The sequence below is a fragment of the Anneissia japonica genome, unplaced genomic scaffold (genome assembly GCF_011630105.1).
Source record: "Anneissia japonica isolate Jap-2015-1 unplaced genomic scaffold, ASM1163010v1 scaffold26_len2425191_cov177, whole genome shotgun sequence".
Classification (NCBI taxonomy): Eukaryota; Metazoa; Echinodermata; class Crinoidea; order Comatulida; family Comatulidae; genus Anneissia; species Anneissia japonica.
The window spans coordinates 1,004,908-1,020,951 of NW_022685220.1; the positions used below are offsets into that span (position 1 = coordinate 1,004,908).

A 16,044-nucleotide genomic window follows, 5' to 3' on the forward strand; every position below is an offset into this window, starting at 1 on the left:
TATGATATATGTATGTATGTATATATGTATATATATACATATATATGTATATATGTCTATATATATATATATATATATATTTGATAGAATATAGAAAGACAGCAATAAAAAACAGGTATGAAGCAATATAATTTATTAAATCACAAATATTTCAAAGACTCCTTGTTCTTCCTCAGTGTGAGGACAACTGACAAAAAATACAAAGTAAAGTATCTTTAAATGCCGCCTTTAATTAGGTTCTATTGTTATTTTAATTTGTAACCAATACCATTTCCTTATACTTGCTTTACTTTGTACATACCATCATAATACCATTCAACAATTGAATAAAAATTGATGATGGTTAAAGATACACATCAGAAACTTCTTAATAATAATTTAATGAGATCCAAATTGTTATTAAAAAATAAGTCCATTTCAATAATACATTTTATGTTATCACATATACCATGGTCCTTACAATGAAAACCAATATCGCTAGCATACGTCCTAAAGCACTCTCTGCATATGTTCAAGCCATACTTTCGGATAAGACCATGCCTATTGCCACATACATGGCATGTCCTAGATCCTGTCTGTACTTTCTTGGATGAGAATGCCAAATATTCTCACTGTTACACCAATGTACCTTTTGTGCCGACTAAGACAATGTTGTTCTGGTTTTGACAATTTTACCGAATCATGGATGCCGGTAATCAGGCTGTTACATATTTCGTCCACAGTTTTCTGAGCAGATTAAAAATGCCTGAGAAAGTAGACATATCAAAATCAATGAAAGCCATTTTAAAATTGTTTGAAACATATTCACAGAACTCTTGATTGTCCCAATCGCATTTAGGATACATACGTGATTGAGCGTTAATATTATTTGATGTGTTATAACTGTCAGTAGGCCTATATAAATATAGATACAAAACATTAGAATTAAATTTGAGCATGATGTGTTAGAGATGTGTAGCAGTTGGGGAGATGGTAGAAACATTTGAGGTCTTGGAGATGCTAAAAATATTAGGAATGTTAGAGATGATTTAAGTCCACAGAGTGCATGTTTAATGGCCTCTACAGTACTTATATTTCAAAACTATTTGTTTTCATCATGTGCAAAACTAGTTTATTCATCTTGTTTGTAATAAACATAACTTTTGTCATTATTACAACTGATTTAACTGAATTGCATTTGCTTTTTTCTTTACAAAAGGTTTAGAATTAATCTTAAATTTCCGATATCTTTTGTGTGGTGTAACACCCTTAATCGTTCATTTCTTGGCTGTATGTCAACATTGTGAAATTCCCTCCCCATTGAAATTTGTCGAAGCGATTTACTTTTTTCTTTTAAGAACAGAAGCCAGAGAAGGCAGAGTCTATTGATTTTTGTGATTGTGTGAATAAGTGATTGCTCATTTACATAATTAATAAAAAATTTACATGGGATAGCACCATTGCTACCATGATCTCTAGTTTCTTGAAGTTGTAATATGTGATGTGTTTAATAAAGGATGTCAGCAGTGTAATTGACATCATCAGAAAATTAATTAAATTTCCGATATCTTTTGTGTGGTGTAACACCCTTAATCGTTCATTTCTTGGCTGTATGTCAACATTGTGAAATTCCCTCCCCATTGAAATTTGTCGAAGCGATTCACTTTTTTCTTTTAAGAATAGAAGACAGAGAAGGCAGAGTGGGATAGCACCATTGCTACCATGATCTCTAGTTTCTTGAAGTTGTAATATGTGATGTGTTTAATAAAGGATGTCAGCAGTGTAATTACCATCATCAGAAAATTAATTATCAATTGTGCACATCATGTATTTTTACATAAATTTCTGATGACACTACCGAGTACCTTTGCAACCTCTTTCGCATATTGAAAAAATTGTGAAAAGACGTGCTTACAAATGTGAAAGCTTACCAAATACAAAAGCTTATGCATGATCTAAAGATCAAAACATTCTAAGTAAGCCTATAGGACTTTGAACCCAGAATCATTCAATACTGTATGTACAAACTTTGTGGGATTTTTTCTACTTGACAAAACCACATTGTTATTAAAATAATATCCACCAAGGTAGACAAAAATTCAAGGTTGGTGACATAGAATCTTCTATCAAAATTAACCTTGCTGTCCTCTCCTGAATGAAATAAATCATTTTAGCAGTTATCTTGAAAAGGGTTTTGCAATCAATCTATCTTACAGGCAGACACTATTTGACTGATTTAGGGTGAAGAGGAGCTAGACCTAACACAATTCAATTATAGAGTGATCTGCTCCCTGGCATAGAAATGTCTTTGGAATTTATAACGTCTTATTATGGACACAAGATTATAAATTTTTGTGGTGTTTGTTTTTACAAATGCTGATTTAGTATGAAGACGCATGAATAACACAGAATACAGCCCTAGCTCCCACTAGTTCTGATAAATCACACAATGATGTATAAACTTTCTACATGGATTAAAAGCGAAACATTTTTATGCACTTAAGTCTGATCTCATTTCTTTGTAACCTCAAGGTACTAGTACCAGGTTTTAATTAAACGAAAAGTAGACAGCAGGGATCGCTGCAGATACTGGATCCACTGGAACTTACAGAGCAATGCTAGATATGATGATAGATTCTACCCTCCAGTCACCCCAGTAGGATTTTTCAAGTCAGCTGAAACACATGTATTAGATTAAAACCATATTTCTTGTTCAATGTTGAATTTAGGCTGTTTCTGTTTTGTTCTAATTTATGTACATTGTTTAAAGAGCCTTGAGATGTTTTGGATGTTGCATATGCGATCAAAAATACATTACATTTTAAACTTTGCATCTGAGGCGTACTCATCCTAGGAAAAGAACGAGATTTCATGTTTTACTGTAATTTTTTCATGTTTTACTGTAATTTTGTTTTCAATGTCTTTATCTAAAAAAGAAATTTAAAAGATATTTTGTTGGGGTAATAATAATAATAATAATAATAATAATAATAATAATAATAATAATAATAATATTTTCTCTAAATCAGACTTAAGTGGAATATCTTTTCGTGTTATTTTCCCCTTAACGTCGTTTCTTTTATTGTTATCTAATTTTAATTTCTCCATTGTCTAAGTTCCCCTTAAACTAGGTTTTAGTAGAATAATAATAATAATAATAATAAGGACCACTTTTCAAACAAATATTTTTTATTTCAATTATTGTGATTAGGCCTAGAGACCGTAGCTGCAAAAGACCATGAAAACCACGGTGCCAAAAGTGGTCTCTTTTTGGAGAGAGACCTGTAATAATAATTCTTGATTTATATAGCGCCTCCCATTGAAATGGTGGTGATAGGTTTCAGTTAAAAAATGTTTCAAATATTGCTTTTCTTTATCTGTACACAAAATATATAGATTGTTTAGGATGCAGTATTGGTACATCAGTTGGTAATGTATGATTTCTTATGTCATCCAGGTCCATTATTGCTTCATATTTTTAGTAGAGTATTGACATTAGGCCTATAGCCTACATCTAATGTACAAATTTGTTTCGCTCTTGATTTTACGATATACCTATAATTTACGTACAACTTCTGATCCCATGCAGGATAAAGGTCAATTTACAACAATATACAAACATAAAACAAGTCTCAACTACATACAAATAATCAGTGGTAATGAGTTATCTTTAATCTTGTGATAATAACTTTCGTATGAGAAAGACCTCCATAGATGATAATAAATTTTTGAGAAAACTTATTGTTCTTATTAAGATTTGAACTAAAGACTCTGATTACCGTTTATATGCACCACCAACTGAGCTATGAGGCAAAGCTGCTTTTTTTTCCCCCATTATTGAGGCACTCTTTTTACCATGGAATGACACAAGATTGTTCACAAAATTTGACACATAATTAAACTAAAACAGCCGAACATCTGATCAAAGTTCACCATTGAACTCAAAAAAAGATTTGAGGTTTTTAATGATTATACAGAGGAAGATAAGAACGATGTTGAGAAAAGTGGCACGAGTTTGAGGATGCTCACAAGGCGGCTGCGAAGAAAGTACTAGGGGAGTAGACTCAAGCAAAGTTTCAAAGAGCTGTACAGGAATAAAGACAAGGAAGTGAAGAAGAGTATGAGGAAGGACAAGCGACAATGGGTAAAGATCTTGCTTCACAAGCGGAACATGCAGCAGGCACTGGGCGTATGAAAGAGTTTTATGACATCACAAAGAGGCTTAGTGACAACAAAGGCAAAGCATGTAATTATGTTAAAGACAAAGAAGGAACCTTCTAACAGAGGGCTCTCAAAGAAAGAAGAGATAGAAGGACCACTTTGAGGAAGTATTGGATAGACCAATCCCAGTCAACCCTGTAGCAGAATATGACTTATTAGCTGATGATGACATAATAGAGAAAATTACTGAACACATTTCTAAAGAGATTAGAACAGCAATAGGAAAGATGAAAAATGGGAAAGCTGGAGGAAAGGATGAGATTACAGCAGAGCTTTTAAAGGTGGAAACAGATACAACTATTGACTTGCTTCTGGCCTGTTTGCAACAATATGGGATCAAGAGACAGTACCTAAAGAATGGAAACAAGGGCTCATCATTAAACTGCCAAAGGAAAGTGATTTGAGTGTGGAAATTGGCGTGGTATAACATTGACATCGGTTCCATGTAAAATATTTGGTCGAGTACTGATCGACAGAGTTAGGAGAAGAACAGGCTGGATTAAGGAGCACCGTGGAGCAGATTTTTATCAGTGGTGGACCTTCAAGGCAAGCAAGGTATGCAGTGCATACAATAGCTAAAACAAATAAGAAAATATAGTAGTACAGTTTCTGCGTTTGATTTAGAATTTCTTAACCACAATCTTCTATATAAACCTTATAATTGTTCGATTGGATTGCTGTAGTTTATTGGAAAAGCAAAGTTTTTCAATGTTTGGCCTACTGTACTTTGGTATCTAGGATAAGTCACATTCGGGCCTATCGCATCGTTCTCTAAGCTGCTTAGAATTTCCACATGGCTGGTTTTCAATATTAACCAATCACGTATTCAGTGAGTCAATGGAAGTCAGAGCATACCCTACAACGCTTAAATTTGCTATTGTGACAATAATAATAATAATAATAATAATAATAACAATAATAATAATGTTATATTTATATAGCGCATATTGTACATTGCCCCTATGCGCTTTACAGAGAAATAATATAGGCTAACTGAGAAAAAGCAAATAACAATAAAATAATAACAATAAAATAAAATAAAAATAATCATAATAACAATAATAACAATGAGACTAAACTACTCCTATTCCTTAAACTAATTAATGGTTGGCCGTTGACTCCGAGGAGCTCATCCGCCTTTTGTTCAGCTGTTGGTTTTTCTTGCTGCTGGGTATCATAAACACCCTCCCCTCAGCAACCACTAAGACATATTTGGGAGGGTTGTCCTAGATATGCCAATACATACTGAAGCATATACCCTGCAATTTACCCTACGCTCCGCCACTTATTTTTATTTTGAGAAACATAATTGAGCAGGCTGTCGAGAGGCAGTCGACCATATAAATCACATTTGTAGACTTCGAAAAAGCTTTCGACTCCGTTCACAGAGAGAGCCTATGGAAAATAATGGCAAGTTATGGAATTCCACCAAAGATTTTGAAAATGATCCAGACCTTGTATGCAGACAGTGAATGAGCTGTATTAGATGATGGTGAGGAGTCAGAATGGTATAAAGTGGAAACAGGAGTGAAACAAGGTGATGTGATATTGATTGTGGTGGATTGGATAATGAAGAATGTAACAAAAGGAAACAATACAGGGATCAGATGGAAGTTCAGGACAAAATTGGAGGATTTGGATTTTGCAGATGATTTAGCCCTGTTATCTTCTGCCATTAATCATTTGCAGATGAAAGTGACAAAGTTGTATGAATATGCATCAAAGACTGGTTTGAAGATAAATACCAAGAAAACAGAAGTTTAGAATAAACAGCAAATCTAACAATAGGATTGAATTGGAAGGTCTACTGCTGAATGATGTAGTGAAATTTACCTACCTGGGTGCTACCATCAGTAATGAAGGTGGAGGAACAGAAGATATTCACAATAGAATCTGCAAGTTAAGATTCTCATTCATGAAACTGAAACAGATCTGGAATTCAAGAAAACTCACATTAAGAACCAATCTAAAGCTATATAAATCTCTGGTAGTTTCTGTTCTTCTGTACGGAAGTGAAACATGGAAAATAAATGAGGGGGACAACAGAAAGCTGGACACATTCAATTTCACATGTCTAAGAAGAATACTGCAAATTAGATGGCCATACATCATCTCCAGTGAAGAAATACTCAGAAGAACAAAACTAAAGCCGATCAGTGAAAAAGTGAGTTAAAAAAGGTGGAAATGGATTGGCCATGTGCTAAGAATGAACGAAAAGAGCAATTGCATCACTGCACTTTCATGGGCACCCGAAGGAAGAAGGAAAGTGGGGCGACCAAAAACAACATGGTGTCGAAAAGTGGAAAAAGAGAGGGATATACTGGGGTGGACATCCTGGAGTGAAGCTAAAACTGTGGCCAGAGACGGGGGACGCTGTAGAGCATTACAGCCACTGGGCCCGAAGAGGATAAGTAAGTAAGTACATTTTGAATTATCGTTATTCATTTCGTATTAGGCCAAGTAAAAAAAAATCGCATCCCCATCTTCCCTTTTCAAGGCCACTTCAATTTTTTTTTTATTTCTAAAAAAATATGACTAAATTTAACACTAGAGCTAGCATGCTGTTAATAATAATATTATCTCGAATTTACATGCAACGCATGTGAAAAGCCACCAGAAAACAAATAGGTCTTAAGCTGTGACTTAAAGTTGCAAATAGAGTTGGAAGTTGGTTCTAAGACGAGTTGTTGACAAGAACCCTCTTTGTAAAATTGTGTGGCATAGTGTCATATTCAGTTGTTTCAGCCATAACATTGCGTTACACCATGTGCTGACAATGATAGCTAAAATGCCACTGGTCACGGAGGCTAAAATTCCTTTCGTCTGTGCAAATTTAGGCTATGTTCCTACACAGCAGCTATACAGTTATAGCAATATCACAAACATATTCACTCACCCTTGCGTTCATACAAGAAAATCGCCGATCCAGATACTAAGAAGATGATGATCAGATCACTGGTGAATAGGAAACTGGAAATTGGAAATGCATACGTGTGCAAACTGAAAAGCCTTACCAAATGCCTCCCAAATGATCAGATTCTGTTGGATGGTTCACCCTCATTAAATATGGTTAAAATAAATATAATAAAACGTCCTTCCGTTTGGCCTCCTGGACCTCCAGTGGGCATTTGACAGCCCTGGCTTTCAACCAATGCAAGGGAAATCCTTCAAATCCCCCTCCCCCATTCTTCCCCCTCCCATCCTCGGTGCTATGCAACTAAATTGATACCGCACTTCCCATAATTAACAACATTCTCTTGTAGTGATAACATTGAAATATCCTATATCCCAGGGGTGGGCATTAAAATCGGTCAGCAGGCCAAAGTGAATTTTTAATTTAACATCGAGGGCTGCACCCAAATTTAATGTTTCCAGACATCATCATGCACTGCTTTTATACCACTTTATTCTCAGTTTTAATGTTACTTTTTACAGATGATCGGTGTCTGGCCGTAAAAAACAAGGTGTTTTCTCCAAAGATGTTTGGCGGGCCACACATAGGGTTTTAAATTAATTTTCGCGGGCCGCAAGTAAACCACTGTCGTGCTGCACTTTGCTTACCTGTGCTATAGTCTATTTTTGCAGTACCTAGACCTGTTCACATGTACAGTATTGCTAACCAATTCGTTATTTATCATCAACAATTATCTAACAAAACTTTAGAAATAAAACAAGTTACCAAATTGATAGTGCTCCATGTAAAACATGAAACAATCTAAGTATGTAAGGAAAGAATTCCTATGCCAAACAAATGTGCACATATCAATAATGTGGAAGATTTATTAAAGCAGCAGTCAATCAACTCAAAAAATGATATTCATTTCTCCTTGGATTGTTTTTGTACTTTTCAAATGCAAGTACTATAAGCTAATCTCGCCCATTATAAGATGGAAGCAAGCTAACGATAACTGTAAATCTTATAAGGGTTAGACAATGCCTGTATGTACATCTAGATGTGTATATATGATTCTAGGCTGGTTGTGGTTATAGCCACTCCACAGGATGCTTTTTCACTTTAGGAGGATCTGGACAGCCTTTTTGAATCGTCGGAGAAGTGGGAACTCAGACTGAATGTCAATAAATGCAAATATTTGTCCACAACACTAGAAAAGAACTATCTTGTTTACTTATAATTTGAATGGACAGGATCTTGATTTAGTTTTCGTTCACAAAGACTTAGGCATTTTTATTGATAGCAAATTAAATTTTTGTTCTCATATTAATCATGTTGTTTCAAAGGCTAATAGAATGATGGGTCTGATTTGGAGAAATTGTCATTCATGAATAATGGTAGGGCACTTTTTCACTGTACAAAAAAATTGTTCGCCCCACAACCTTAAATGTTGTTCCTTAATTTTTAATTCAATTTCTCCAAGTCATGCCCATCACATCGATGTAGTTCAAAAAAAGTTTCTGAGATTTTTATCACATACTTGTCCTAATTTTCCTATTTCGATTTATTCTATTAGTAATCGCAGGAAAGTCATCGATATAATATTATTTATTTATTTATTTAATTTTAATGTCCCGGATCATACACGTAACAGAAATTTATTGCATGTTTCATTCAAATGTGTGAAGCGAGGAATTTATCATAGATTACCATATATTTTTTATAACCTAAATAGTAATGATATTGATATCTTTCAGGATAGTCTTAAATCAAAGATCATGCATTCTCTGCTTAAAAAGAATGCATGATCTTCATTTTATCAGTATGAGGATTTTAGTGGGAATTTTTGTTTGTGTTGTTTGTTATTGATCTATTTGTCTGCAGTATTTATATTATACTGTATATTAGATTGTTTATTAAACCTATTAGTGGCGGTTTTTAATGCTGTTGTTTTTTAAATGAATAAAATAAAATAAAATTATATATATATATGTTTACAGAGACAAAAGTAATCCTTTTTTTAAGGTAAAACTCATGTAATGATTTCATCTAGGCTAGGCTATGGCTTAGGCCTCTTGCTATACAGATAGAGGCCTACATCTAATTCGTCTTTTAGTCTTTAAAAGCCTACAAGCCTCAAATATTCCTATTAAATTATTTGTTTATTAAGATCCATCGACTCAAGGGATTCCTTCATTTTTCATACATAATATTGAATTTGAAGTGACTTATGTTTGGGTTCTAATTTCCCTAATTTACAAATGTTTTCCATTACCACATATCAATCTACCAATAGTAAGCACTAAGTTTAAAAATTAATTAGTCCGCTGGTCCACATAACAAAGCCTTCTGACCATTAACAGTTTTCTATACTATAGTGTAAATTAACTATAAAAGTTAAGTTACAAACACATCTGCCAAAAAAAAGACTGACAAAATTATTGTCGCACCATCCTTCCTAATTGCAACTCAACCCTGAAAGAGCATAAATTAAAGCAAGATTGCAGACAATTTCTGTTTAGACATTTTTATGAGTTTAGTTTTGTGCAAAAATTTACCAGTTGTTGAACAGTAAACTTATACAAGACAAGCTGTCAGGTCAATGACCTTCGAGTTAACAACAGAAACAAAATGAAAGCTTTAGGTGTTGGATTAAAGTTGCTACAAGATTTATTACATTTGCTATAGGGGCTCTAATAATTGGACAGTACTGTAACTACATTCTCCAATACAGAACTTGAAGGAGGATATTATAATGTATTTTTGATTCATGATGAATTACTATGCCAAAAACCTACAAACTTTTTCCAGAAATCCATTTAAGATTAATATTAAAATTGTTACGTTACGTTCACTACCCAAGTCAGGTTGCACCAGAACTGTTTATTAAGCATGATTATGTTCATGAGGCTACTAAGGAGTTTACTATTACATTTCAAATTGAACTTAGAATATGTCAGGAAGTGATCAATGAGGAGTGTCATGATTAAATTTAGATATCAACCTTCAAAATTTTAAAGTCAACTTTTTTCTGTATTGCATGGTATCTTATAATAATATAGGTAATCCTATTTGATAATTGTTTTAACTATTTTTTATAAACTTAGCTCAATTTAAGTACAGGTACAGGACCATGTATGTGCATGATTTCCTAACATACTACACTGCTACTGCTACTGCTACTACATTATTATTATTTTTATTATTATTATTATTATTATTATTATTATTGTTATTATTATTATTATTATTATTACTACCAATAAGGTAAGCCTTTTTATACCTTGTTCTGTGAAGCCACTGCCCACCAATGATGATTTTAAAATTAGATTATTTTTTGTTTTTTTTGTATTTTTAGAGCTCCTTTCAAAATGTTCTAACACACCTGCTGATGTCATGAAATCTGCCAGTATCTTTATTTCTTCCTGACAGTAATTATTAATCCAATTATGGCTAGTGTACAAGAATTGCTACAAGCTCTCACTAACAGATCAAGGAGCCTTTAGGAAAGCTACGGGGACAGCTACACAGTTTCTTATTAATATTTCCGTGGCTTAACAATTGCAGTGAAAACAATTTTATGACTAGCCAAACTTTACTATTTGTTGAGAGAGTACTAGTAGTTTTTTAACAACTTTATTATTATACATTCTCATGGCCTGTTATGTATAAAATAAGTATAAATATAAAATACATATTACATAGACATGGTAATAATTGATCTAAAAACAGCATTTGACACTATAAGCTTCTACTAAGCATTTAACCTTTATTTAAACTGGTTTTATATGGAACTCCAAAGGGGCAGCTTTTAAACACAGTCAATTTTCAAGCATATTTGGTTTTCAGACACAGTAAGTTAACAAACACAGTCAATTTTTGTCAAGCACAGTTGAAAACTAAGTTTTACCTGTTTCTGATCAAAATATGCTGTATTGTAGGCCTACCTATTGCAAATCATATTAATCATAACTATTTGAATATTTGCATATTAAACAAATATGAAGGAAAGAAATAAAAGATATTGCCCCATACCAATTAACATTAGTACTGTTTCATATCATTTTTAGTGGTTTATAAATATTTTATGTTATGAAAAATGATATGAAACTGCTATCAAATCTTGTAACTAAGCGCAACACTCACTGCGGCCATCACTCATTGGCCGACGCAATTTTATAAAGAATGCAACGCCACAACAAGCGCGTAATGGTTCGTTTTTAATGACGATCTGTTCAGACTGCCACTGGCAATCAGTAGATAGTGTTGCGTCCTCTAGCGCTTAGACTGGGTTCCAGTCCCTAAACTTTGTCTTAATAAGTTAAAAAGCTGGAAAAATCGATTTTGGCATCAATGGCGTTCCATATTACCTATTTGCTTGGCGTTTTATAGTATAATTTTCTTGGATTAGGCACATCAAAAAAGTTTCTCGATATAATCTGACGCTGGTGGCGCTTTCCAAAATGTGGTAATACTACAAAAAATCAATAATTAGAGACTTGTGGCAAGTCTATCTAGCACAAAAGGGAGCGGATTTAGAATTGTAGTATGGCGCAGTAAGCACCCGGCTTTAGTGGTCACATTGCAGGGTTTATCGAGACTAATACTGTAGGAACGTTCACATACTCGAGAGTAAAGCTAGCGAATAAAGCAAACCCTCTATAGGGGTGCAGCCAGGGTGTAATTTGAGGGGGTAAAGCCGTGCCAGCAAAGCGAACAACTAGATTGGGGCCAGGGGAGTCATAAAGGGCTGGGGTCCAGGGGCCGAAGGCAGAATTGAGGTTTCTACCACATTATTTCTATAAAACCTCTAACAAAAAAATCAGCCTGAATGCAATACTGTATGTAAACAAGAAAATAAATTTGGAATGCAACATAGGCCTTAAGCCTATCAAATTTGTTTTCGGGTAACACCAGAATTTATTTGTCCAGATTTTTAAGTGGTTTCTTTCTATCCATATGAGCTTGATCAACACGGCACATGTGTTGAACATATATGTACAGTAAAGCTTCATGACACTAATTAAATGACAATAATTTCAATTAATTGATGTTCAGTATGTTGTACAATTTAATCAAGAATATACATTTTATTCATCATTATCCTTGACATCATCATTTATATAGTTGAAGCTCCCCGTAAGCGACCACCCCGAGGATCCAGAAAGTGGTCACTTTTGAGAGGTTTGGCCAATAGAGGCCCAAGATTGTTCAAGTAAAGTATGCCTGATAAAAAGGCCTCTCACTTCTTCACAGCTTGTTTATATATTTTTTAATTGTTTATGGTGAGGTATTTCACTATTATGATTTTTTGGCACGGCAAAGCGTCTGTCACTTTTCTGTCGGTCAGCCAGTCTGTCTGTGTCTTTTTCCCTGTCCCCTATTTTCAAAACCCATGTTTGAAACAGATTGTTTATAAATAATCAATGCATTCACGGTGTATTGGTGTCATAATGTACCACTGGGGCAAATGGGTTTATTCCTGGTGCTCGTATGTGATCTGTTTTATTTATTTTAAAGCAAAGACTAGAGAATAAACAAAGTTAAAACAAGCAAAATGCATCATGAAATAAATTAGTTTCCTGATATTAAATTCTGACATCTATAGGACATGGTTAGTCTTTTGGTAAATATGGCAGTAGTTTATTTGTAGGGTATACACATACATATACACAGTAAAATTTTGCCCAGGCTTAGTGTTCTTATTTTTTGGCCAATTTCAGGCTCAAAATGTTCCTATTTTGTTCTTATGTTACACATTTGTATTATTGTACCAGTATACTGTACACTGTACTGGAATGTAGGTAAGTGCCCCAGGAAAAACTGGCCCCGAAAAAATTGCCACTGAAAAAACGTCCCCAGAAAAAATGGCCCCATATGACAAGCAGGTATACACCTCCTGTACTGTATTATAGAGGGTATTACATAGTCACACCTACAGCACATAAGGTACAGTACAGATATATTTTTTGGTTTTTCTAGTTTTTTTAAAAATAAAAATCTCATTGGACTCAGCCTCAATTTTTTGTTCTTATTTTGTTCTTAATTTTTAAGCAATTTCAGCCTCAGTGTTCTTATAAAAAAAAAAAGCGTACATTTACTTATGGGATGTAAAAATCCAAACGTCAAAAAGTGGTTGCTGTCACTTACGGGAGGTGGTGGCACTGATTAGATAGGGAGAAGAGAACACACAGGACCATAATGAGAGTGGACCTTACGGGAGGTGATCGCTTAAGGGAGGTGGTTGCACAGGGAGGTTAAATTGTATTACCAGGGAAAAGTAAATTCACACTCTTCCCTGATTATACCAAATAATATTGTAATAGATTAGTGTTTTCATTTGCTACCTTAATATGGGTAACCAAAGAGTTTAATGTTGATTACTGTATGCACAATATTAACTTTCAAGATTTCTAGATGACACAACGTGTACACCGGGTTTGAGGCAAAGGTCACTCAGTTACTCTGTAAATCACATTACCAATTATTTACTACTATAATTATTTAATACTATAAGTTTTGATTAATTTGAGGGGGAGGGTAGGACCCCCTCCCATTTGGATGCGGCCCTGATCTAGTTGATAATCTCTCTTGAAATGAACATACTGACATTCCAAAACCAAGATCAGTGACCAAAAAATGAACAGATTTTTTAATAAATTCTTATTTTCCACTTAAAATGCTAGGTCATTTACTGGAATCGACTTACTATTGCCAATGTAAAAGCTGGCTTCTCTGTATCTTATGCTAATTACTAATTAGTTTTAACATAGCGACAGTACGCTGGTTTTTTGATGGCATGCCTAATATTTATGTAAAAGATAAGGCACAAAATTGTTGAAAACACCATTGAGGTGAACAGGTGTTCCTGTACTTTAATAAAGTTTTAATTATTATTAATATTATTATTATTATTATTATTATTGTTATTATTATTATTATTCTCCTGAAGACGTGAAGAAGTTTTTTTTCAGATTTTGCTATGAAACCTTGGTAAAATGTACTTTAAAAATATTGTATCATTATCATAATATTATTCATATTATATATGATTATGCACAATTAGATCTTGAGAAAAGCTAAGGCCACCCTCCTGGCTTTTTTCTTTTTTATTCAGGCAGCCCTTCACAAGCTTTTGCTTTTGGGTTTTTGGCTCTCTTCTGAAATTAATACCTGTATTTACCTTTTTGATTTAAAGCTGTACATATATGAAAAAAGAGAAATAAATGTTACGTTGAATTGAATTCTAATATTTTTTTTATCTCATCAATATAAATTAATTTAATTACCTTTTTCCACCTAGATATGTTTTTAGCAGAACCATTTTGCAAATTCAAAAAAAAAATTATCTTTTCTCTGACAATCAAAAAAAAAATCTCACTATAAAAACCAATGTACTGTATATTGTATAGTTATTTTCTGAATTAACCTATATACTGTATAATTGTATTACCATGCAAATTTTTAATATAATCAGATAGAATAATAATAATACCTCCAGTCAGATCTAACAGAATTCTCTATAACTAACAGAGTGGCACATGCTTTTATATAGTGCATTCACATATAAACCTTTCATTACAAAAATATTCTAAAAAAAAAAAAAACCATAACAATTATAGGCCTGTTACAATGTAGGGAATGAAAACAAGATGACATTGCAACAGGACAAAAAATATCCTATGTATTTTGTAACTTTAATCTATGGTTTTCAGTTACCCAGTTGTCTTGTTTAAGAAAACTTACAAATAGAGAACAACATTCTCCAATTCTCAATTTACATTCTAGCAATAACTGTATGTGAAATAGATAGGTTGGATGGGTAAAGGTATATAAACATTGTGGTAGCAGACTAACAGCTAACTAAATTAACAGGACTCCCTCTTGGTGCAGTTGTTCCGACTTCATGGCAGCAGTAAGTACAGGTGTTGCACATCAAATACCTGTGACAGAGAATACTAAGACTGAGAAATTTTTGACAATGGTAAAACACCACAATGGTAAGGAATTAGGAAAGATAGGTGACATAATCTTATTTAACAAAATATGTGAGGTATCACCACAAAATAAGTTTCATGAGAACCACGTTTTTAGAAAATCGGTCTCAAAGATAAAATATCCTGTACAAAAAAATAGGACTAGAATAATTATAGAACATGTGCAGAGAACACTGTTTTATTAAGAAATTTCACTTAAAAAGTATACAATCATAAATATAGGCCTAAGTATCAAGCTAATGGCTGTAATCGACTGGTCGTTCTTCGTTAAACCATGTACACCTGCGTAACTATACCTCAATGTTTTCTCATACAATGTCACTCAAACTCGACATGAAATCATGTTTATCATTGAGGCGTATTTATCATACTGTACTGCCATTGTGAAGGAAAATTCCTCTCTTTATTTAATCAATTAAAAGAGTTTCCAGCACAAATTTTCTGGGAGTCATAATTGACTGCGAATGCAGTTGGAAATGTCATATTGCCAATGTTAATAGTTTCTAGAAACGGAGTTTTATCTAAATTAAATTACACACTTCCTTTCAATATCTTATTTTCTCTATATAATACACTTACCTTAATATATTAAGTTCTGAAATGACTAAAATTCATTATTTTCGTTAAATAAAGCACTCAGAATATGCACAGGGGCACCACCCCCACCCCCACCAGGTCCCACTCCAAACATTTATTTTATTCTCTTAATACTTTAAAATCTTTGATCTTAACAAGTTCAAACAGTCTAGTTAATGTTTCGTTTAAATAACAATCAACTTCCTCTCATTTTCATATATTTTTCACCAACTTTTGCCAATACCATTCATATGATATCAGGTCTTCTACTGTCAAAAATTGTATTTATGAAAGCCACGCTACTTTACTGAGAAGGACATCTTTTATTTATAATGGGCCATACTTATGGAACAATTTACCTTTTAACCTTAAATTAAC

The 16,044-nt window shown here is 33.5% G+C and overlaps 1 protein-coding gene across 2 annotated transcripts in view; it reads left to right on the forward strand.

Moving 5' to 3' along the window:
- Window positions 1-16,044, forward strand: part of LOC117108846 (protein Wnt-1-like) — a 63,812-nt gene that overhangs the window by 42,268 nt on the left and 5,500 nt on the right. Inside the window, exon 4 of one of the 2 annotated variants that reach the window (XM_033251025.1) lies at window positions 10,452-12,849. The exons of the other annotated variant lie outside the window; for it this stretch is intronic. Coding sequence (XP_033106916.1) covers window positions 10,452-10,493 — 42 coding nt within the window. The 3' untranslated portion in view covers window positions 10,494-12,849. Of the gene's footprint in view, window positions 1-10,451; window positions 12,850-16,044 lie in introns of those variants that run through there. 2 annotated transcript variants of the gene reach the window in all.